The following is a 25,544-nucleotide window of genomic DNA, read 5'->3' on the forward strand; positions in this document are numbered from 1 at the left end:
GGTTGCTGTGCACACCGCAACCGGAGAGATTTGTAGCTCTCGTATGCATGGTGCTCTCACGAGACTTTGCATGAGTGTTTGATGCGTTCATTTGGCGACAGTTGGTATGACAAATCATGTAGTCTGTGATCTGTCATCGGGTGCAGTTGTTGACTGTGTGATCCCCAGTCTTTCAGTAGTCATAAAAAAAATAAAGAAAGAAATAAATGCAGAAAATAGTTGGTACTCCAAGTCTTTTCAAAATCGGAAATGACAGAGCTTTGCAGTGCGTCCCCAGCATAAAGCATTCAAGTGCTCAAAATTTCCACTACTGACAAATCAGTGGCAGAAATTTTCCTTGACAATTACGACCTCAAACATTCATCTTTTATTGTTACAATGAGCCCTGGACTTAGAATTAGATTATTTAACACAGTCACATCTGCTTAAGCAGACTGCCACTGCCACATTGCCTCTGCAAAAATTTAAAAAAGGCCATCAAAGAAGTCACATTTAATTACAGCACAGTTTCAAATTTAATATGGTAGAAGGATTTCCCCTTAACAGCCCAAACAAAGTCAAGGACTGGGGACAGTGAAACTGGGGGCTGTTATTTCCCTTGTCCCTGTCACTGGGCTTGCATGTCTCAGAGGCCTGTCCCTGGCAGGAAAGACACACCATATAGCTTAAGAAATGCTTGATTCCCTGTGGATGAACGCCGCATGTGATTTTACATGCTTCATGCATGTGTCCTCTCTCACAAGGTGACTGTTAAGTGAAGTCTAATCTTGTGAACTGGTGAAGGGGCTATTTGTGCCTTTGTGTGGGCCTACTGGAGGATGTAAGGGAACTTGTGTTCAGAAGTCAACCACCAACAATATGCGGTGCCCTCCTTTAGGGCTGCATGAACACACATAAATCCACTGCCAGATAGACCAGCAAGCACATACAGCCTTAAGGAATGCAGGAGAGAGCTGTCTGTCTGCATCAAGTGCCTGCTGCTGACAAGAGTGAGGCCCAAGCTTAGGGCAGTATGTATTTAAAACACATATTAACATTTGTGTGAAAACTAATCATAATGCCTTTGAATAAATAAATACACAAATAAATAGAGCAACCTGACTTGCATTAGTAAATATGAGAGCCTTTTTTTAGATTATAGACTATCTTTTAGATTTTATTCTTTTACACCTCAGAGTTTTACTTATTTTATTTTTTAAGTGTATGTTTTAACTTGTCTTGTCCTTGCATGTCTTGCTACTGCCGCAAAACAATTTCCCAAGGACGGGATCATTGAAATACATTTCATCATCTCATTTTACAGAATCCTTAAAAAACAATTAATAGTATCGACCACAATTAGCGTCGCGCACGCACGCACACAGATATTTCAAAAGTTCTCTACCAATACTTGTACCAATGTGGCAGGAGGGAGCATAAATACATAAATGCAAGACATGCAGTAAATATCAAAGTTACTAGAAAGGAAATAGAAATGTATGGACTTGGATTTAAGGTGTGAAGACCGACTATGTAATGCAGGAAGACTTTTTTTTGCCTTCTCATGTTTCTGCTGAAACTACTCTTCCACTTACAACCAGGGATTTTCTGGAAACAGTTTGCAGATCAACACTGCAGCCACCCAGCTGGCATGTGGCAATCGTTGACATAATTATGACAGAGAAACACTGTAGAAAAGAGAAAATGTTGAGATGACGACAATAGCAGAATGTCTTCTTTTCCCAACTGCTTAAGAACCATGATGTGCAAGAGCATTTAACAATTTATCTATTTACCCTTTTTAATTAAAGAGGGTGCATGTGGATAAAAAAAAGGTTCATTTGAGAAATAGGCCTTTAAGTAGGAATGACAGACCTAGTCTTTTTAGCTCTACATTTCCTCCACTCTGGCCTTGTATTCTAGATGTACAGACAGAGAGACAGGCAGCATCTTGAAGAATCCCTTCAGGGTGGTTTCATGGTGAAATCTTGTGGAGAAGGCAATCATTTTAGCTTGCAGCAGTTCATTCTGCTTAAACAGCACATGCTGACGGATTGAACTAATAATCCTTTAGTACCTTAAGTTTGTTTGGCATCTTCTGTCCTGTCCTCAATGTTGTTGTCTCTCCAAGATTGAGAGACAGTCTTGCCTGAGTGTTGGGGACAAGGAGAGCTAGGCAAAACCGCATCTGATGGCTGCCTCTGGTCTAGACATCTGCATTTGTCATAAAAAGAAACCTTGTTTTATAACCACCTTTAAAAATCCTCAAATGGGGAAAATAAAGCCTCAATACATTAACTGTTTTGAATGAGACTCTGCTCCCTGGCTTCCTGCTCTGCAAAGAGGGTTTTGAATTCTTCTTGGTCAGCGGTTACAAAAGGTGAAATTTATTTTCAACAGCCAGATTGGAGAGACAATGGGGTGCCCAACAGCTAAGCGTATTCATATCAGCCCAGAGTTGTTGCGGCTGCCTGCAAATAGGATGGATACATGGCCCTTTTTCGTTAAATACATCTGCTCTTGACCTCGCCTTGCAAAACAATCTGGTCCCCTCTTAACATAATAAAAAGCTCATTTGAAAAACCTACTACCCCGCCAGACTGAGGTCTTTTAACGTCTGGGTCCCATCATGGATTTATAGCTTGCTTTCCAAATCCTGACATCTTCCACAAGCCCTGCTTTTGCTACCGCAGAAAAAAAGGTGGACACTAATATTGGAATATAATTGAAGATCAGATTTTTCCACTGTAGCCTGATGCTCTTGTGAGACAAAAAAAAACACCATCTAAAACAAGGTCATTGGCTAAACAATCTTTTATTAACTTCTTCGTACAGCTAATTTGATTTAGAAACCCTGATCTGGCTTCTATAGCAAACACACAAGCAATAGGTCCTGTAGGTCCTGTCAACCTCCAAACACAAGGAGAATTCCCCCTTACTGCTGTGTCAGTACATGTTGTACAAAGCCTTGTCTTGGCATTGAACACAGACGCATCCAACTGTAGCGAAAGGACAGAACTTGCAATGACACACTAATAGTTTGCCCGGGTCTCACTTTCAGGATGACTGGAGAGACACGAGTCCTAGACATGGGTCTGAGCAGACTGACTGGCGAGACACTTCTGCAATAAAACCTGCCATTTTCTGGAGGGATTCTTGAATAGAGAAATGGAATTTACAACTGGAATTACACTCAAAGCAGATCATTTTAAGAACTCTGACAGTCTCTGAAAATGAACCTACGTTAAACGTCCCTTTAGAGAATAGAATCCAACAGCATGGTGAAAAACAAATGGAATGTCCCCAGGACAGGCTTTTTCTTCAACCTTTTTGGGCTACGATATATCATCCATCCATCGTCTGACGGTTTTCCTGTACTCAGGCTCATGAATCCCCCGCAACCCTATCACAGCTATCATCAGGGGGGAGGCGGGATACAACCTGGACTGGTTGCAAGTCAATCGCAGGGCCACATATACAAACAGACAACCATTCACTCAGTAATTCAGGGCAATTTTCCCAGTATTTTCCAATTAACCTGCTGCATGTTTTTGGACTGTGGGAGGAAAGCAGTGAACCTGGAGCAAACCCACGCAGATACGAGGAGAACATGCAGACTCCACACAGAATGGTCCCCTTGTCAGAATCGAACCAAGGTCTTTCATGCTGTGAGGCTGAAGCGCGAACCACTGCGCCACTGTGCTGCCCACAATGCGTTATTTTGATGAAAAAAAAAATATATATCCAAACTCATCAAAAAATGAAATTACACCCTGTAGCTTGATTCAGCTGCCATCCACATGCAGTATATATTTACGTAATCTGTGTCACACACACACACACACACACACACACACACACACACACACACACACACACACACACACACACACACACACACACACACACACACACACACACACACACACACACACACACACACACACACACACACACACACACACACAGGATCGGGGCTTACAATGAAATTAAAGGGACTTTGTTTAGCCACAGTTATCACTACTCTACAGGGAGGGTTCTGTTGTCCCGGACACTGTGTGTTTGTGAGCATGTGTGTATGAAATCACGATGTATGGAGTGAACTCTTGCAGACACCCAAGGCGCACCCCAAGCTGATTGCCACATGGCTTCTGTGTGTGCACTGCGGTTCTTTTTGTGTGTGATCTGAAACAGCAGTTCGAACACAATGTGCTGAGAGACAGTGCAATTGTTCCTGTGACAATGTTTGTTTGTGGTGGTAAGGAGACAGGAAATGAGATCATGCCGAGGTTTCTGGCTGTTTTCGCGTATGGTTTATGGAACAGTAAGGCCGGGCCGGGAGGAGAATACCAATCACGTATTAGCCAGCCTTGCTGGGCTTATGGAAATGAAAAGCACATTCTGTGCAATGTATCAAAAGTAAGGTGAATTGTGAAGTTACACCAGGCACTACCGTGCTCTCTGACCACTGTCTCTTCATGTTTCCTTCACCAACTGCATTCTAAAACTTTCAACGTTTTCAATACTTTCAACATTTTAGGCACCATGCAAAGGTGCTATAGCACAATCTGTGAACGCCTTACAACGGAGCATGTGTGCAGAGTCGCACTGTTCGGGATTTCCTAATGCCCTCTCCTTACTCGATGCATCACATCAAGGCATTATTGTCCAGTCCTGTCTGTATACATTCACACCCTTGGGAAAAACTTCTGTCTCTGACTTGTCTTTATACATGGGATGCTGGACTCCCTCTTGTGATTATCTCTCATGTGAATGGGTCAATCACAGCACAAAACCATATTTCTCTCTGTCTGACAACAGACAGGCTCCCTGCTGTGTGCTCGCCTCCGGTTGCTCATTCATCTTTGGCCGATGCCCCCTCACTCTCACACATCCAGGAGTTCCACATTTTTCATCCGGTGAAAGAGCAAAACAGGCAGAACATGAATATGAGTGCGGAGGTGCTTCAAACTTTTAACAATATGCAAACTTGATCTGGAGGATGCAACATTTAAAATATAAGTTCGATTCTATGGGTGACGTTTTCACTTGAAGGCCCTATAGACTTCAAAGCCTATTTTAGCATATCCGGCATTTAGCACCTAATCCATGGCTCCTTTGATCATTTTGTCTGGGCTTATTTTGGGGTTGCAGGCAGAGAAAATAAAGAGGACGAAAGATGGATATGGACAGCATAAAGATGGATGCAAGCTTGAAGTCTGAATGAAAGAAACACAGACCAGAGTTCATTCAACTTTTAGACAAACGAAGAAGAGTAAAATAATGAGGAGGCCATTAGTCTTTTCTGCACTGTTCATTTAGGCACTGTGTAATCAGTGCCAGTCAGTGGAAAACTGCAGATGGCTGGCCGTGCTGCACAACCATAACTGCAATATTATTGCAGAAAGAACACACTTGTATGTAATTATGATTGACGGTATCTTGTCAACACAATTATCTTAATAAGGCAAAGCAGGACTTCAGGCAGAACCCTGAAGTTATAATTAGATAAGATGATCGGCCATTAGTTTTAACTGTCAGACAACACATTGAGAAAATATGGCTTTATGGTACACCATGTAAAGAGAGCCTTTGAAGGAAGAAAGAAAAGTGTGAAACATTTCATTTTTACACGTATTTCCTCTAGAGGAAATATCACACACACACACACACACACACACACACACACACACACACACACACACACACACACACACACACACACACACACACACACACACACACACACACACACACACACACACACACACACACAATCTGGTGGTTAGAGACATACATTAAGCAGAGTCTCTGTGGTTGGCCTGCATTCACTGTCCTTCATTCTGTTTTCACCAACCTCTGCATTATATCAGGAGACAGATATGCCATGGATAATGGACACCCTCCACTTAGAGCACAGAGTGGAAGTGGGCTATATTCAAGCAACCACTGATATTACTGCAGTTATATATACAAATTTTGCACTGTTGCCCTCTTACGCATTAAGTGACTGTATCAACTAGTTCTCTCTGTTTATATTATCACTGTAATTACTTTTCTCAATAAATGGCTGACTGAAAGACCACCTGTTCAGCAAACTGACATATCATGCGGGGATGGCCAGAAAGAGATTTCAAAATCTACTACTCTCCAGCTCACAGGGATAAGGCGTTGGGTAGTGCATTCGGCGGGCTCAAAAGAAATCCGGAGCTGCCATTGTAAGGGATGGCAGCCATAGATAACTCAAGGAGCTACACAGTCATGGCCAAAAGTTAGGAGAATGACACAACCAAAGAAATATCTAGCAAACACCTAAAACCCCTAAAGGAACAGACTTGACAGACTTGTCATTCTAAAAACTTTTGGCTAGGACTGTATATGGCTGAACAATGGCTGGCGAGTGACCTTTACTGCACTGAAACAAACAGTAATACCAGAAACATGTAGTCTGTGTAAAAAAAAAAAAAAAATAATAATAAAGTAGTAGTAGTTGTGGTGGTTAATTTTTGGGGACCCACAGTGATAGTGACGCATCATGAAGCAGTTATTAATTCTGTTGCTTTTTAGAAAAAATGACAGCAGATACTGAACATGTTGATTAAATTAACTATAATGCTGTAAATCTCTCAGGATCACTGAAATGCAAATAAATTGCACCAAAGCTAATAATATTTTATGGCAGGATTCAATGAATACTTTTTTATTGTCTCTGCCCAGTCTGGTAAATGGGTCTGAAGTGAGTTTTGCCTGTAAAAATATTTAAGTTGTAAACAAAAGAAAAATGAAAAAATTGGGCAGAGGGTCACAAAACATCTGGATGCAAACCAACTTTCCAGGAACCTTCCGTCCACAAAGCCAATCTACTGAAAGTTTTACCAAGCATATGTTGAATCATCTCAAGTTAGAGATGTTACCCAGAAGGGACACTGGTCTTCTTGATCAAGGATATAAATATTCATTTTTTCCCCCTTCAAATCCAGTTTTGTAAAAATCAAGGTATCATTAATACACTTGAAGTACTTTGCATGAATAAAACCCTAATTTGTAAATATATAAACCTATTTACATAAATAATACTAGAAAAATAGTCATTTAGGGCTTCCCAAATTAATGTATTCTGACTCAGGACAAATACACTGACAAAAAAGTAAAGACGAAGATCAAATTCAGCTGTGATAGCTTTCCCCATCATTCACAGTTTATTTTGCCGTACTCATTATAGGCTCACTAGCCCTGCAGAATGAGCAGTGAGCAAGCGTGAAACGTCAGGCCCAAGGCCTGAACGTGAGGCTGACAGACAGGAGTGTCAAAGCAAGGTTTCATCGGGCTATGCAATGTACACGTGTTGTAAATGTTTTGAGTCAGAAGCAGAGAAGAAATCCTACTTGACTCACTCTGATAAACTGAATTATTTTAATCTTTTACTAGTTTTAATTATTTGCATGTTGTAGAAAATAACTTCATGCTAAAAAGTAAGAAGTCTATTTGGACCTAACTTAAATACACCAAAGAAAAACAACGAAAGACACCAATCTCTGATTCCTTGCAAATTGTTTTTCACAGCTTTTGTTTTTTTTTGAAGTCATTCACATTATTCTCTTGGAAGATTTTAACTTCAAAACATCAGAAAGTAAAGCACAAATATAAAACAGTGAGGGATCAAACACAAGTTCCTCTGAGAATCATCAGTTAGGAGAAAGCAGGTTGAGTAAACCAAGGGGAATTGGGTGCTAGTGGGGATTTAAAAGCGTTACTGATGTAAACAAGGGCTTTGAAGAATAACTTGAAGACCAGAAAAGCACGAATATCAGAGAAAAACCAGCAGCAGAGCTTTATAGCACCTGTTTATGAAAGACTTTTCTGAGACATTGACCTGATGAGGAGTTCACCGGTTTGTCACCAGCTGAGTATCCTGTTCCATTCAGTAAATGTTGTGTCTCAGCACATTTGTCCGAGTCATTTGGTTACCCTCTTCAGCAGCCGGCCAACAACCAACCTGAGAATTTACATGTTGGCCAAAACAGTATGCAAGGAATAAGGCGGCGACAGAGACACCCTTAGAAGACATGTCACAAATCCTATCAGATGCCTGAAGGTCAACGGAAATGACATGCTGAGCTGTCATTCAGTTTTCCATCAATGTGTGTGTGAGTGTAGACTTGGAAGAGAAGCTGGGCCACAGATAGCGTTTAATTGAAGGTTGAAGTTATCAGATAGCCTGCGACTCAGCCGTCAGTCAAGACCCAGTCACCGCTGTGACTCTTCACAGCGCTCTGCACCGCTTACGACATCAGTAAATGGCTGACTTTGAAGAACTGCGAGGGGTTTGGTCACCAGACACCATGACAGAGACACAGGCTGAGACACAAACACATTTACAGAGCAGATCTGGAGCTAAAAACTTAACACACAGGCCAGAGAAGAGATCGTCTTAATTCAAATTAATTAAGTATACAAAGGATGGCAACTGTATTTTTTTCGCGACCCAGCGTGACACAAATTCTAATTAAATACTTGTAAAATCAGAGCAGTGAACATGCAGGAGACATGATAGATAGACACTAGGTGTTAACACACAGGCATTCAATATTTGAAAGGAGTGAAATATATGATTTATAAATATGTGTGAGGAGACAAAACATTACTGAAACCAGAATACAACTAATTACAATAGGGGACAGTTACGATGATGCCCAAAAAGGGAACTAAGAACTGGGCCATCCTTTTCCTGATTTGAAGCACAGAAACACACTCTTTTAAAGACAGGGAATATCTGGGAAACTAGGCAAAAACGAGAGAAGAGGGAAGATATTCCCCAGCCCTTAAATCATTACTGTAAATTAAATCTCAGCATTGGTTGGACTGGGACAGGACATGACAGGTTTCTTCATTCCCAGCCCATTTGAGCACTGACACTAAGTTATCGCCCCTCTCAGCTAAAAGAGACCCTCCGTCCCACGTCTCTTCGTACCCACACGACAAAGATGGGGGTTAATGTTTGCATGGTTAACAGTACTGATATTTCTGACTTGTAACCAATTTAATCTCTGATATTTGAAAATTTTCAAATCTAGTACATAACTAAAACAATGCAATGGGACAATATTTGCTCAGCAGCTATTTCAATCTCAATTAAGCCTACTTATTCAAGACTTCACTGGGTTACATTTATTCAAGCATTAAAGATATTTACAATGCTGAAAGCTCGAAGAAAGTTAATCGAAGCATAGTTAATCAAAATATAACCAAAATTGAAATATGGGCATTTTTAATTTTCTAATTACAGGACAGTGAATATTTTGTTGGGTGAGAAATTGTGTATGAAAACAAAATTGTCATCAAATATTGTGGTTCTCAACACCATATTCTTTTTACAAAAGGAAAAAAGTCTGTTACCCCACACATTCACAACACTGACCATATTTTTTTTTCCATTAAAAATGACGGTCGTTCTTTCAAGCCTGAAAAATTGCATTTGATGTCAAGATTTATCTGTGATTGACCTCCAAAGGAACATTGCCTCTTGCTAAAAGGAGAACAAGTTACCCAGTTTTGCAAAAATACTCTAAGCCGACCACTGGGAACCGTTTATTTTCCAAGAATAGAGGAGGTTGGAGCAGAGAAAATAATTCAACTTTGACCTGCTGCTGATTTCCCTTGGACCTAATCATCACATCTATATATAACAAAGCTATTTGGCATTTTCTCTTTGCCTGTAGACTTTATTCCTGCTCTCTGTGGCACGAGTGTGTGAGCAAAGACCAAACTAAACTAAAAGCATGTCTAACCGAACGATGTGCAATTTCAGCATTACCTTGTTCCTACATTTATCTGTGCTTCCAGATCGTTTGTGTATGTCTGTGAGTCAAGAATATAAATCGGTGTCTGCTCAGGCCATCACTGAATCATCTCAGCCACCAGGGGGAGGCCTAATTAATTTAGTGGTTTTCCTGGCAGCTCATAAACACAAGACTGAGTTACAGCCTGGGTCTGCTCATAGCAGCATTACACACATTGCAAAGGGAACATAGGGGTCAGCTGAGGATGCCAGACCTTTAATAGTTTGTGTTCGGGTGTCTCTGAGAGAGTCACTGAGCTTGCCTCTATAAAACAACAGGTGTCCGGTGCTCTTCTGAGGCAACTCATTCTCAGAAGACTCCCATGAAATATCCCTTTACCCGCTTACATGTTGGATGCAGTGAGGCGAGTTATGAAGAAAACCACAATTGTCGCAAGCACTTTTAAGTGTTGCCTCTTCAAGTACTGGATTTACAAATGGAAAAGTGAGTCCAGTAACGAAAAGTCCAGTGATTAAAAATACAATGTCCTTGTCAAACTGTTTTTGCCCTAAGCTTTCAAAGTAATAAAAATAAAGTGTCTGATTAGATTGTCTGGCATTTATATACTTAGGATGATTTAATATGTGCCTTCAAGCCACATTAAATAAACAACAGCTAAAAGTCCCTAATTAGATGTCATATTTTCTATGAACATCTGTGGTCAGAGAATTTCTAAATAATTTCCACAAATTACTTTCTTAATATTTAGGTACAAAATTGGATGAAAGTGTGAGATCAATGTCCAAAAATCCTAAAAGTCTTGTAAGGCTCTGTGCATATTAAAGATTCTATTAGTAATTGCCATATGTAGAAATGTGTATTTTTTTTCACTTAACAAAACTAGAGCAAAAGTGCACACTATGGTTTGATTGAAGCTTATGCTGAAGACTGAGCTAATGGTCAGGGAGACCCTGCTCATCCAAGTAAGCCCCTACTACCACCTTAGTCACCTCCCTTTGTTCATTTTCTCATTGCTACCTCATGAAAAAGAAGAGAAATCTTGCTCCTCAAGAAAAAAACAAAAGCTTAATGTACATAAAAATATGATTAGGACAGGATTATCACAGAACACAAATAATATTTCTGTACATACCAAATAATTAATGATTGAATTTGTCATTCAGACATTAACAGTCAAAACACTGCTTTCAACCACATTCATTTTACAATGAAATACATCATGAACTTACAAATCAGGGAATTTTGAAAATCCAACAGATTGCCCAACCAGTTAATCAAAAAAAAAAAGAAAAGAAAAAAATCAATGGAATTGATCCTAAATTTCCTTTTCAACTCTATTTCCTCTTTCTTCACAACAAATTACTTTTGAGTTGGCCTGTAAACAACCCAACATTCCAGGGACCAGCTATCATAGACACATGATGAAGTGGTAGCACTTGAAAATATTTTTACACAATTAGTATGGGTCCAGGACAGCATGTGCGAACAAACCAGCTGACAATATGTTTATTATCAAGAGCAATCAAGATATTAGGAGTGAGGGGAAAAATGGTTTTGTTCTTGGCACTGACATACGAGTGAACTATAGGCAGTTGTCATTCCAGTAATGATTCACCACCTGACACATGGTCTAAAGCAAGGAGACAAGTGTGTCTAAGTATGTAAGCGGCCACAGATGAGAAATAATCCATTATAGCTGCTGATAAAGCTCATGAGACAGAGAAAAGCTGTCAGTGCAGAAAGATTAGCAGCACTCAAAAGGAAGGAAAGATATAAAACATATTTTTCTAGGGCGAATCACATTCTATGTTATATTCATCCATAATATTTATAATTTCTCTGATGATGGCAGATTATTGTCACTTAAAAGCACAATGTATTTTACATGACGATAGAGGTGCTACAGTGCACCATGCAAATGGTGGCTACTTACGTCAGGGTACTCTTTTACAGGCACAAACAGTTTTTCCTGCAAGTGGACGATGGGTCCAATAGGCTCAGGCAGCTCCAGCGGGTGTCTGTCCACAAGGCCATTCACTGTGTCACTGTACATGTGTTTGCGCACTCTGTTAATCTCTGAAACACACAGGAAGATGTACAGTCGTTAGATAAAAAAATAGTAGAACCTCAGACTATATGATATATCAAATATTGATTTTGAACTTTTAGGTGAAGACTCCATGTGGCATATAAATATCTGCTAATGAGGCATTTGTCATTGGATTTAAGTATTGGCTTTCTCACAAAACAAAAAATCATTCTCTTCTGAGTAATGATGATGACAGCAACAAGTGAACTGGAAAGAAAATGCGGAAACTAAAAAGGGACTATGTGTCTGACTTTCTCCCGTGTTATAAAAGTTCAGCTCTATACTAGTAGGGGATCACGGCTGCCGCCTCGCCTCTGCCTCGTTCTCCCCGGTGGGTTGAATCTTAATAGAGTGGCCTTTGCGCGCAGCTAGGGGGACGGTGGGGAAATGAGCATATCTCTTAGGCTCAGGTGTATGCCATCAGATCTGATCCCTCTGTCAGATATAAATAATGGACCACTCTTTTGCACCCACATAGGCAAGCACGCACGTGCCCACACCTGCATTTGCGCACAAACAACTTCTGCTCCAACTCTCTTATGCAGGTTAACCTTTAAATCACACACCCTATAGCACACACTGACTGTTTCCATAGCGCACATAAATTCACACATTAAAAGATAGGGGTTGTGAAAATATTCACTGAATCCACATTCTCATCCGACAAGTCTCGAGTGTTGTAGGACATGTATTGAAAATACGCATTCTGATGCACTTTTTCACGTAATAAGAGAAGCTACAACACGAAATGTTATGCTACCCCTTGATAAGGGTAAGCAAAGGAGAAGAGGGAAAAAAAGTCATACCTGTACACACCTAAAAGGAATGACCTGTGTAGGGTGTGGAGACTGTTAAAGACCAATTCCATCTGTTTTTTCTCTTTATGGATTCTGACACACGACATGGAATGGAAGTAAAAATGTATCTAAATAGGCAATTGTGAGATTCTTACCCATGCTGTCAGTTCGGCTTCTGCTGGTTGGTTGGTTGGTTTATTTATTTATTTATTTATTTATGTTGGAATTCTGCAGCTTAAGATTTGCAATTTATCAGATATCTGCCTCCCTGACATACCAATGACCAGTATCTGAAACAGTCTTTAATAAACCCATTGGCTTGTCCTGTTATACATGTGTACAAATTTGAAAAGACCACACTCTACAAGAATCAGTGTGTGTGATTGCTTGTTGAGCTGAAAAATAGTTTTCTCTGGATACTACTGATGGCAGAGTGACAGATGTGTTATTGATGGGCTTGTGGACACATTGGAGCATGCAGAAAAACATCTGGCCTGCAGCTGTGTGAAGAACACCTGTGGGACACATTGGAATTGTACAAACAGGACTGAGGTCTTAGCCTGTGGCTATTCCTTCCAGGACCTATGAGCTCATCACTCAAAGGTCCACTTCAGGCGTAACAAACCCTGGGCACTTGAGGACATGACCAGGCATGAATAATCTACACAGGGTCAAAAATATTGGAAAATAGGACTTTTGTGTGTAATCTGTCTTGAAGAATACAAACTAAATGGCATACTGCTTTCCACAATGCTTATTTGAATAATCTGATACCCATCGCATCTTTTCAAGCAAACCAAGTTATTTCGCAGACTCTTGGTGGATGGTGGAGGTTTTATGAATGGTGAAATAGTAAGAGGGGAAACAAATGTTTTCGGGTGAGGAAGGAGGAGGAATGAGCCATAAACTGTATGCAATTCACCCAAAAGCATGTGTCTTTCACAAAGGAAAGGAGTATTTTAAAGTTCATTCGTGACAATGCTCCCCAACAGCTACTAGCGGCACCCCCTCCCTTTAGAATTCCATTTCCTCTCACTGAAATGCCACATTAACATAAGGGAGGGCGTGCTGGGCCATCAGCTGAGACATGCAGCGTTTGACAACCTCTAATTTCTGTGCAGCTAGTCTTTTCTAAAGCACAGCGCTCACCTAAAAATTACCCCATGCTTTGCACAACTCCCAGAATCATTTGTTTAGCTGTCAAACCCAACAAAAAGGCTGATTTTGTCTGAAAAACCATAATGGGGAATGAAATCTTTACATTGAAAGTAGATAATGGGGAGGGAAAAAAAGAAAGAGGACTTCCAGCTCGAGAAAGACAAGGACAGATCACCAGGCAAGAGCTTTAACATTAGGTGGTACAAATGTGGACTATTTGTTTAAAGGGCTGTATGAGGAATGTCCAGGGAGTGACTCCTACTCTTACTCCTCTCGGACTATCTTTCAACACAGCATGTCATCTGCAACCTGACTCAGCAAGCCTTACGCAGCTATTCCATCAGAGGAGTGCAAGTTGGGAGCAGATGCACAGATAAGAAGTTACTGAAGTCTCCGCATAAGTTTTCCGTTAAGAGAAGAACAATGACAAGAAAGTACAATGATGATGAAATCGGGTGGAGGGTGTAGAAGACAAGGGTAGAGAAATGGGGGGAACCACACTTGAAGCCATACACATGCTGCTCCATTACTATAATGTCAGAACATTTAAGTTATTTAATTTTTTTTAAATTATGATTCTATTATTGACTTCTTGAATGATTATTGGAGAAAAAAAATGACATTCAGATCAATTGAACCATAGAACCACAAGAGAGGAAATTTCATCACCTTGTCTAGGACCCTTGAAATGGGGAAGGATGACTGGCTGAGTCAGAGGATTTGGGAGCAAAGAACCGCAAGTACAGCAACTTAGACAGAAGCAGACTAATGGGGAGGGGAAAATGGCTCAACTGAGATTGCAAAGTCAAATTGAAATTTGAGGCTTCTACAAGGATGATGGTTGAAGTTTGTTTGCAACCTCTTGACAAATGTAGCTCTATTTTTGGAGATAAGATCACTCATCTGTTTGTCATGCTTTGATGGCATGATTTCAATTATTTTTGAACTGTATTTTGTAAAATTGGGTATTTTTAAGATCCACAATGAAATTTCCAGTCCTTGTGTTAAAAAGAATGAGAAGAGAGCATTGAAAGTACTTATTTAATCTGAGAGGGAGACCTAGGAAAATGAGTGCTGGGGCTCTATTTATTTAGCAAGCTTGCTGCCTGAAGAATGATCACTAACAAACAACGCAGGGCAAATTAAAACACAGTTCAAGAGAGGTTGAAATGAGGATGGAGAATGCACAGGGGAAAATAATAGCTAAATGGGGTCAGAAGAGTTTTAGATGCATGAGCCCTTCTGATCTAACTAGATCTAATGAATGTAAACAGAGCATTAGGACAAACTTTGGGAATGGGATGAAGGAGAGATCAAAGAAACAATTCAGAAATGTGCAACGGGAAAGACAGACAAGTGCTGAGAAAAATTAAAGAACAATGAAGACAGGGGGTGATGCAATGGTTTAAAGGTAAATCTATAAGAATTACAAATGATTATACAAATAAACTTGACATGCTCTGTAGTTTATGACAATAAAGTCAGATAATAATAAAAAAAAAGACTATCTCCAGCTAGCAAATACCCTCATGCAAATAATATATTTGTGTGACAAGAAGATTCTCCCCTGAATGATATTCAAAGCACTGAATTATTATTAGAAAAAAGAAAGAAAAGTGCTGAAATAGGTCTGCAGTGAGGAACAAGCCTTTTCACTTTAAACCATGATCCATAGCGAGAACTGACTGTAGGTTTTGTTGAATGTGACAGGGATATGTCCATTTAATGCATTCCTGCCCTTTATTCATCATACATATGACATTATTGAAGACAACATTCAACTTGAGAAGTATAGCGGCCTGTGAAGGCCGAGAAGAAAAGAGACAGAAGTTTCTTTAAAAGCAGGGAGCTAAAGTACAGCGTGTGTTGGGGGGCGACTGAGCCATGAAAACGCATGCATTTCTGAGTCTTATCATCAACTCACAGCTGCCTCGCTCTTCCCTTCCTCCTTCATGAGAATACTTTCCTCATGCTTCTGTCTTATTTTTACTTCCTAATCTTTGATTTAACAGTAGGCCTACGCTGCACATTCCTTTGATGTTCATGCACAAACTATTTCTGTGCCAGTAATGAGTGCGATGTACTATCAGCACAGTTTAAAAACAGCACATGTATTTTGGTTCTTACAAAAGAGAATCCACATTTGGCTTCAAATATCAGGCCTGGTAATTTTGAACTTAAAAGTTAGTGAACTTTGAGGGGTGAGGGGGGTAACAAAATAGTCCCATGATGGCTTGTACTTTGGGTCTGGAGTCATGGTTCAGTGGTCAAGTAGGGCTAAAATGTTATCTTAAAATAAATAAAACTCACAACATTCAAGAAAAATCTTCTGCTGAATAAAGACAGTTAGGCGTCAATTGGACAACAATAAGAAAATGTTTAAGTCAATGTCACTTTAATGAGACAGGGCCTTCCCGCAGAACTTAATGGTACTGAAAATATGTCCTGAATTCCATTCCCTTTCAACATGATGTGTTGCAGGGGGTGAGCAATTGAGAAGAAAATAGACAAATCAATGCATTTCCATGACTCATACTTGATTTGAAGCTACTTTTAATGACCATACAATCCTTGAAAGGTCATGAATCCAAATGAAATAATGGAAAAAAGAAACAGTCTAAGAATTGCTGTGTCAGTTTTAATCTTGGCTAAGCCTTAAACTATGATCAAGACAGAATAATTTAAACAAACAACAACTATTTCAATATGTTTGCAGACCAAGAAAAAAAATTGTTGTTTAACCAGCTCCTTCCTTCCCGTGTCTCTATTGTAAAATTCAGGTGGGAGGACATCGCATTGCCTATCTGCACAGCCAGTGTGCCCTGATATGGTATGGCACTGCTCGCCTCCCTGATGAAGAGCTCTAACTGGCTTTAGACAGATATGATGGTAGGGTTTGCTCACAGCTACAGAGTGAGGTTTATTTTGTTTGTCAGGGACTCTCTTAAAGCATGCTGGGTAATAAGCTGGGGCATAAGTTCTTTCACTAGATAGGCCAATAAACAAATTACAAGTGTACTACTGTGCCCTCTCCTCCAACAGCAGAAAGATATCAGTTCTTATCCACTAATTTTGGGAAAGGACATTTATTTTCATTTTAAAAAGGAAAATAATTAGCTATACAATTACTTTTATCTGTATAATCACTGTGTGGAGTGATAACCACTATGGGGCAGATATTTTAGCAAGTATGTACAAACCACTTGGATGAACACGTGCACATTTACCCATGCCAGCTAACCATTGAACAAAACGTGTTTCAGTCTCCGTGTTTAATAATGTGGCTAAGGCTGCCTGAAAACAAACCACACTCAGCTCTGCGCACAAAGATGTGTGCGCTGATGTAAACTACATATATAAAAGGCAAACCTTGAACTCAACACTAAAACACCCACATACTGAAGCTAATGAGCTTTTGTGTGTTTGTAGACAAGGCTCCCGAGAGAGTGAACCCACATACAAACACTTTGTTTTTACCAAGACTTTTTCTCCTCCTTCCATTCAAACAAACGTCGCTAGTCAATGTCTCATTGTGAATACTGCAACAGAAACGTGAGGAAAACACCATTCATTCAAACAAACACAAAGCAGTAAATATCGATTTAGAATTGACATCGAAAAGACTTGTATCCTGTTCATACAGCATCTGCCACAGAGCAACTCAGTGGGAATTTTTTTCACAATAAAACACCCAAATTAAGGAATCTTGGTATTTTCTTTATATAGATGTAAGTGAGGCAAATAAACCTATATTATTCCCTCTTATTTCTAATTTTATTTTCTGTTTATGGCTATTCACCAATTTCTACAGGACCTCCCTACTCTAACTGTCAAATGGACCCCTGTATTAATAATAAGATGAGTACAAGTGTACACACTCAGATCAGGGCTGTCCCCTTGTACGTGATACAAACTCAATGATGAGAACAGTCTCCCTGGAAAGGTATTTTTCTATTCTATTTAGTTGTATATACACACAAGTAAATACATACTAAGATACAGATAATCCAAAACAATCTAAAATCTCATGTCCAGCTTGTAACAAGAAGATGCATAGACCCCTTAAAACAAAGCGGTCTACTACTGACCTATTAAAAATGAAGAAACACTAAAATTGAACACGCAATATCAAAAACGAGTTTATTGCGACATCATTTTAACAATTACATTCCCTCTATTAGAAACACTGACATAAGGTCGCAATTTACGTCTTTTTCTTTTCTCCCAAAGCCCAAGAGAATATGTATTCTAAATGCAGACTGTGTAGGTGTGGTGAGGGCCGAGAACAGCAATCAGCAAAGCCATTTATCATAATCGGTGGCAAAGGCAGTTTTTTTTTCTGTGGCTGTTGGTGTGACGCCATCAGCAGTAGAAAGAAGTGCCAGGCTTAATGTGGCTCTCTTGGGCTGCTTGGCAGCAACGATAGCTGTGTTACAGGAGCATGTCATAGCATGTTGGTGAGATGATTTAACAAAAACAGACAGACAGACAGACAGACAGACAGACAGACAGACAGACAGACAGACAGACACACAGACACACAGAGAAACCAAGCTGAAGAGTCGCAAGTATAAAGCAGTGGCGCAAAAATGCTCGGCTGGACGACTGCAGCCAGCCCCTCTTTCAAATCAAATTCACGGCTACATAATTTAATGGTAAACTGAGTATTGACACAGCTATTTCAATCTATGATATTCATTTTCTTCCACTATACTTGTAACACTGTATGTTTGCAATTGAAATAGTAATAGGCTGACAAATGTACTAGATTACCCCTTTCTGCACAGAACTTGAGTGTTAACATCAATCTAGATAGACATTCCCTTGACAGCTCCATTCTCTGTCATACTGGGTGCATCGACTGACAATTATTTCTGTAGGCTAGAATTTGGCAATTGTAGCGAACAGAAGGAAATGAATAAATAAATATTCAAAATTGTGAATCAATTAAGAAGATGGACACTTTTGTGCAGAGAATAAGCGCATTGAACAAGAAATAAAAATGTTACTTGATTAAATTGGACTCCAATAAAGAGGCAGAAAGAAATACATCTTTATATGGCTTTTACTATATTATATGATGGGAAGTGACTAATTTTTTAAAAAAAGATTCATTATATTCTTCTACAGTATTCAAAGCACTGTTACGAGTAAAATAATCTAGGTTCTGCAACAGGGAGAGTTCTAGGATTATTGACAAAGTACAGACAGACCGTTTTCATCCAGATGTTCGTTTTTAAAAATGTGAAGTTTCAGAACTGACCAAATGAGAGTATTCTGTTTTGAACAGCTTGGAGTCAAGAGCATTGCTTGTGTTTCACCACACTGCATAAAAGTTTTGAACCTTGCACGGACTCATAGCACTGCTTTGACATTTATGTAAAATGAACAGCCAGAACAGAAGGGCAGCTCGTCTGTTTGGGACCAGCAGAGGGCTGCATAAAGTCCTGTGTATCTCTGATTTTGCATAAACAAGGAAAGGGTCAGAATGGCAGGGTTATTTTTCTTGCAGTGCGGTAGAATCAATGTAAAGTCAAAGCATCATTAGTCACATCTAAATCAAAAATTAAGCACACATATAGTTAACAATGGATTACTACTTTGGATTTGTTAGACAAAGGGACAGAAATTCTAATTGCTTTGTATCAGTCCTATCTTGCACTACTAATAAAGTAAATAATTTACATGATCACTATCCCCATTGAAGCTCAGTAGGGAAATGAGTGTTTTTAGACATTATCTGCAGAGCTATTAAGACCTCAGACTAAAATTAGAACAAGAGATCATCACATTTGATGATGTGGAACTGCTTTATGGGGTTGTGTGCTGGCGGGGGGAGATGCTGGCAGCTCAATGAGCTGTAGAAGCGCCAGTTTTGTGCACTCAGTGGGGTCTACCATAGTGAGGTGAAACTGGCAGGGAGTGCTAGCTCAATGCTGAACCATAATGGCATTGTCTTAATGGTTGCCGCAAGAGGCAATGTTCATTACTCTCCACGTGGGAGGACTTTCGACAGGATCCTGGGGTGAAACTTGTAAGTGAATGCACACTCACACACACTTCCACTTACAGGAGCCACCCCAGGGCGAGTGAGCAAGGACAAAAACGGTTTTCTTTCCTTTACAGACACAAACATGCCCCTTCCAGATATGACAAAAATTGCTATTTCAAAGTACAAAACGTGTTCCCTCAAGAGTAGTTTCATAGTACTAATAATTCTCCAAAAAGAATTTAAATGCGGCGGAAAAGCTAAAGTTTCCTGTTAATGCTTCACGTCTCCTCAGTTCACCTTTTCAAAGTAGCCTACTTCCTTGGCTGAGCTCAAACTGCCAGCCAAATGCACACAAATGCAGTCCTAAAATACCGGGCAAAGATAGACTATTTTACTGCTGCTTCTGCCACCCTAAAAGGAGACTGATATGTAGCGTTAAATTGGAGGCCGCCACAGTAGTCATTTAACATGCTGACTTTAAGAGTGAGGCCCCATAAGGTGAAAATGGTTTCACGTATATGAAAGAATATACTCTGGAAGGGAAAAGGAAATAACTTAGTTGCTTTCTTCAACAAAGCTACCATAACAGGAGGAGGCCACCTTTTATTTCCATGTGTGCACTTTCATGCATACTAATAAGACTTGGCCGACAGTTTTGTATTTTTACTTAAAAAAAAAAACGAAGGGGTTAACAGGTGATTTGTACACATTTGATAGTATTTAATGTAAGCTAAAAAAATACAGGTTGCATTTTCAAGATTTTCATTTCATTAATATCAAATCTGATATTCTCTAAATTATTGTTTATAACCTCTAATATTGTTTGCATGCCATAATTCCCCCCCCCCCCCCCCCCCACACTCTATTGGATTGGAGTGGGGGGGCAGAGTATGCTGATTGTAATTCAAAATGAAATCAAACCTTTTTTAAACAGTGTCTCACGTTTCTTCCCAAGCTGCAATACATTTTCCGAGTAGGTCTCACTTAATGTGATGCCATTTTGTTTAAGACATTGGACCAGTTTAGTGGCTTTATACTTGTACAATGAAATGACATGGAATCATGACAGGAGCAATAAAATAAACAGCAGCTTCTTACTGATCAACTCAGAGAAAAAAAAAACGTGTGAAAACATAAAAAGAAGAAAAACAGCTGGCGTCTACTTCACATGGGACCTCATTTTAGACTTTACCTGCTAGAAAATCAGATGAACAAAAAAAGGCCAGACTGAGATAAGCAATGAAACATCTGAGTCTGATTTTTGTCAAACTACAAACAATTTTACTTTCATAGCTTTTTAGTTGATACAGCTTCAGCTGATGAGCAAATGCACCATGAAAGAAAATATAGTGCACATTGTAACCCCAACCACACACCCAACCCTGCAATGACACATCCTTTCACACACCAAAAAAAATGTTAGGGACACAGAGCCAAAGGAAGTACAGGATGCATACTGTGGGGCCAAAAAGATGTGCGAACGTGTGATAAGAGGTAGGAAGAATAACAGGATGAAGAGTCAGGATGCATGCTCATGGAATGTCTCTGTTGTGTGGGGGTGCAGGCTGACACCCTAAAACAATGTTTTTTCAGCCTGCGGCAAGAAAGGTTGAACCCACAACCTAGAGGAGCCCGAGAGCAGGGACATTGTCTTTCAGTAAGCAGTGACTGGTGTGAGGGATCTAAGGTAAGACACCATCAAACATTGAGCCAAGCGATTGTGCTGGTACCTGAAATAGTAAGCAAAATGTGTGGAATACTTAAAGAGACTGACCGCTATTTATCTATTTCAAGCACCTCCATTGTATGGGACCTTACACACAGCTGGGCTTTTCGTCATGTAACAATGACCGGAAAGGTCCAGCTGTCGGAGGAGGAAACAGGGGAAGGAGAGGGGGAAGGAAAGGCTTCAACTGTCAATGTGACTTCTAAAGATAACAAGGGCTGCGTTTCCTGTTCCCACCCCTGAAACTCAAGAGACCACAGTAATCACAACCAATGGGGAAACAGGATGGATACTCTTTAAAAACAAAATCTGACTTCATTCATCTTTGATACAGTATCAAGTAATTCAAAAGCTTATCCAAAAGGGACAATTTTCCTTTACTTGAATGCAGGATAGATATGGAGTAGCATTTGTGATGGCACTGTTAAGTCTATTGAACAACTAAGAAAAGGACTGTACATTCAGGGGTGGCTTTCTCTGGGTTTTTAAGCAAGAGATTAGCAAGACTGGGTTTGGGGGTACATTTATAGTGTTATCTTTGGAAAGCTTACACAGGAAAACATATATGCCCGTGGTTCAAGCCAGGCAGTGGGCTATCTTACACAAGTTGCCTATCTTAAAATCAGATAGGCAGGGAAACCCTGATCAGGCTGAAAAAGAGTTTACTCAGGTGATCATTTCCGTGGGACAGAAGATGCAAAATTAGCTACATTTTAACTGTAAACTTCCAGTAAATCCTTACATCAAAAGTAACTCCTGGCACCGTAGGGGAAGAACAGATGGGTGCAGCAGGAGCCTGCCAGAAGAGCAGCATTGAGAATGTCAACAGACACATTGAAAACAAAACCTCTTTATTAATGTGTTTGGTAGGTGCGGGACTGAAAGAATGAAGAGCAACCACATTCCTTTGCCTCTCATTATCAGAGAATGAGGTCACTTGATTAGAAAATGGAGGCTTTGACGCCACAAAACTGACGGAGGAAAAACCAGAGTAACAAGTGATATGCATGTATGCTTTCCAAGCAAAGGGGAATCTTTAATCCTGTTTTCCATGACAGACTTCCAGTTTCTTCATCAGCCTTATGGAATATAATTAAAACTGTACTGTGTAAATAAAGAGAAATTTCCTGCATGACAAGATGAATTAAAAAAGAAAAAAAGGAAAAAAATCAAAACCTTTAATAATGTTCAACCCGGAATGTTTTGACCTATTTTTTTTAAGAATAAGTTCTAAACAGAGAGAAAGAAGTTGATTTAGATTGTGTGTGTGTGTGTGTGTGTGTGTGTGTGTGTGTGTGTGTGTGTGTGTGTGTCGCAGCTGCTATTTCATTCTTTCTCACATGGCCTGCTAAATCTTGTAGCTCATATCTTGAGTTCCAGTCTACCACTAGCTGTTGCTGGTTGTGAAACAAACTCACACGCATGTATCCTTGTCTGCTCTCCTGACACAATAACAGCAACTACACTGAACCAGTTTAAAATATTATTCACGTATATTCAAATAAACAGAGAATAAGTTGATACTGGATTGAGTCCAGTTATGTGACATGAAATCCAGCAAAGCACCACACAAATAGTCAGATGAGACTCATATACAAAGTATATACAGACAGACTGACTACAAGGAAGTACTAGTTTTGTTAAAGCACACAAAAAGCTTTGCTATCTACTCTTTCTTGTTACTATGATGAGAAGGTGTATTTGTTTTGTCTTGTCCCAGAAATCATCTGGCGCACCTGTTTTGTCTGCCAAGTAATGTCAAATGTATCAGTCGGACCATTAAATGGAAGACAGTGAGGGATCGTCATGAGAACCGACTTCAACATGCCAACTGGTTGTAGCAGGTGCAGCTTGCTTGTGGATTTGTGTGTTGCATGTAAAGTTGACACGGAGTGTATTTCTAAAGCTCATTTGCTGCATTCTAACATGGGGATCTACAGCGGTTTCACTGATATTGATACATTGACTTGCAGGAAGTACACAGTAGTATTTCCATCCCAGTGCATCCCATGTTAAATGGAATTTTCAAAAATTGGCAAACTAAAATGGTTTCATCTGCTGGCATCTATTTTCACATTTCCAGTGGAGTGGTGGAAGTATACATTTTGTTTACTGCCTCAGTTTCCTCTGCACTGCAGTTTTACTTTTTATAGACAAAAGATACTTATCCAGTTCTTCGAAGCACTCAAGCGTTTGTGGTCAAATGTTGTAGTGTTTCCAGAGAGCAAACTGAAAAGGCACATCATACCTGAAAAGGTAGATAAAGCCCAGGTAATTTTCCGCTGATATTCATTGGTGATAAAATATCACCACATCCATGGATATTTTTGACAGAAGTGAACACTAAAATTTCTAAAATAACTTCAGCATCAGACATACAGTGTTTCTTAACTTACTAATCTGTTCTATCATTTGTCTAAAATAATAGCTACAATAAAATTGTTAAGAGACAGATGAGTAACCTCCATGGACCATGGTACAGTACATCATAAATGTGGCTGAACAGCTGCTTGCATAAAATCATTTGTGTTTACATCCACATTGTGGCCATTCTGAGGTTTTCCTCCCATAAACCAAACTTTGGCTAATGTGGATTCTTGAGAGCAGTACAGGGTCAGACTATATCAGAGGAAGGAGACATCGAAAAAAGTCCACTTGCTGACTCATTAACAAGCTTGCACTACATATAAGCCTTTAAAAATTGACCTGCCCTTAAGCACTTAGATGCACCAATCTAAAATGCACATGCTCAAAGGACTGCAGCCTGTTGGTGCAGCAATGTCATTCTCTAGTACCCATTATGACTAGAGCCGAGTGTCAAGGTCTAGGAGCATGCAGGTAATAAGACAAAGACAAAATAGTTGGGCTAATGCAAACCAGTAGACAACATTTCAGGCCTTTGATGTAAAGGCTGGTCTTCACATTCAAATTCACAAAAAAGATGCAATGGAGCCACGAGGAAGAATGTTTGCCAAAAGCAAAAGAAAGCTGTGACAAAACAAACAGGGGAAGAGAGTAGAGAGTAGAATGTAACATAGCAAGTGGTAATAAAATTACAGAGACGTAGGAGTTGAGAGGATGAACAGACAGAGGGGGGAAAGAGGATGACAGGAGCTCGAGAGTCATTCCACCAAAATAAATAGGGGAAAAAGACAATGCCAGGAAAAATGAGTCATTCCCCTAGGAGAATGAATACTGATTCTCTACTTTGGAAAACATTATGACAATAACAGAACACTCTCCATGTCAAGTCGTACAAAATAGAGCACTTCGTCGACAAAATGAAAGATAAACAAATTAAAGGAATGCATGTTAAAGTTCTAAATGTGCAATTCAAGGGAGGATGAGGAGAACACTGCAAATTCATGTGTCACAGGTGGCAATGGGAAGGATTTTAGTCATTGTGATGTGGGAGGAGTAGTAGAGATAACGCTCATGTCTGGTTCATCAAAAGTGTCAGATGCTCAACATAAATAAGGTTGCAGGAAGATCGCCCATCAACACCAGCCAAAATTCCCGTCAGTCAAATGCACTCCAGGAGTCGGTAAGGGGGGAGGGAGGATCAGAGGGTACAGAAAGAGGTAGGTCGAGAGAGAAGTCCTCAGACTATTCTTTACCCTTAGGTGTAAATAGTTGGTTTGACTCTTTCCTCACAGATGTCCCTGCTGTACACAGGGTCAATGCCTAGCTACTGTAACACTTTCCCCAAATGACTATTAATTCTGATTATCTCCCCCAGGAGAAAATATGATAAACATACATCCACCTCAAGCATCCAGGAAAAAGGATGTGTCTCAACTGAATTTTATCATGAGAATCTACATCAATCTAGCCCCTGCATAAAAATATACAACTTGAGAGTTGTCATAGTCCAAATCAACTCCAAAAACCAACACTTTGGGGTACATTCCTCTGTAATGATAAGGTGATAAAATGTAAGCTGAGACACAAGGATAATGACAGGTAAGTAGAGACAATCTTTGAATCATATCACACCCTCATT

At 39.8% G+C, this 25,544-nt stretch overlaps 1 protein-coding gene across 9 annotated transcripts in view; it reads right to left on the reverse strand.

Moving 5' to 3' along the window:
• Positions 1–25,544, reverse strand: part of qkia (QKI, KH domain containing, RNA binding a) — a 68,312-nt gene that overhangs the window by 32,954 nt on the left and 9,814 nt on the right. For all 9 annotated transcript variants that reach the window (XM_086154703.1, XM_086154692.1, XM_086154651.1 and 6 more), the window contains exon 2: positions 11,713–11,855. In XM_086154703.1, the coding sequence (XP_086010829.1) occupies positions 11,713–11,855 (143 nt within the window). The remainder of the gene's footprint in view (positions 1–11,712; positions 11,856–25,544) is intronic.

This window comes from Fistularia commersonii, chromosome 1 (assembly GCF_037954325.1).
Source record: "Fistularia commersonii isolate RoL2024-O1a breed Wild chromosome 1, RoL_Fcom_v1.0, whole genome shotgun sequence".
NCBI classification, from domain to species: Eukaryota; Metazoa; Chordata; class Actinopteri; order Syngnathiformes; family Fistulariidae; genus Fistularia; species Fistularia commersonii.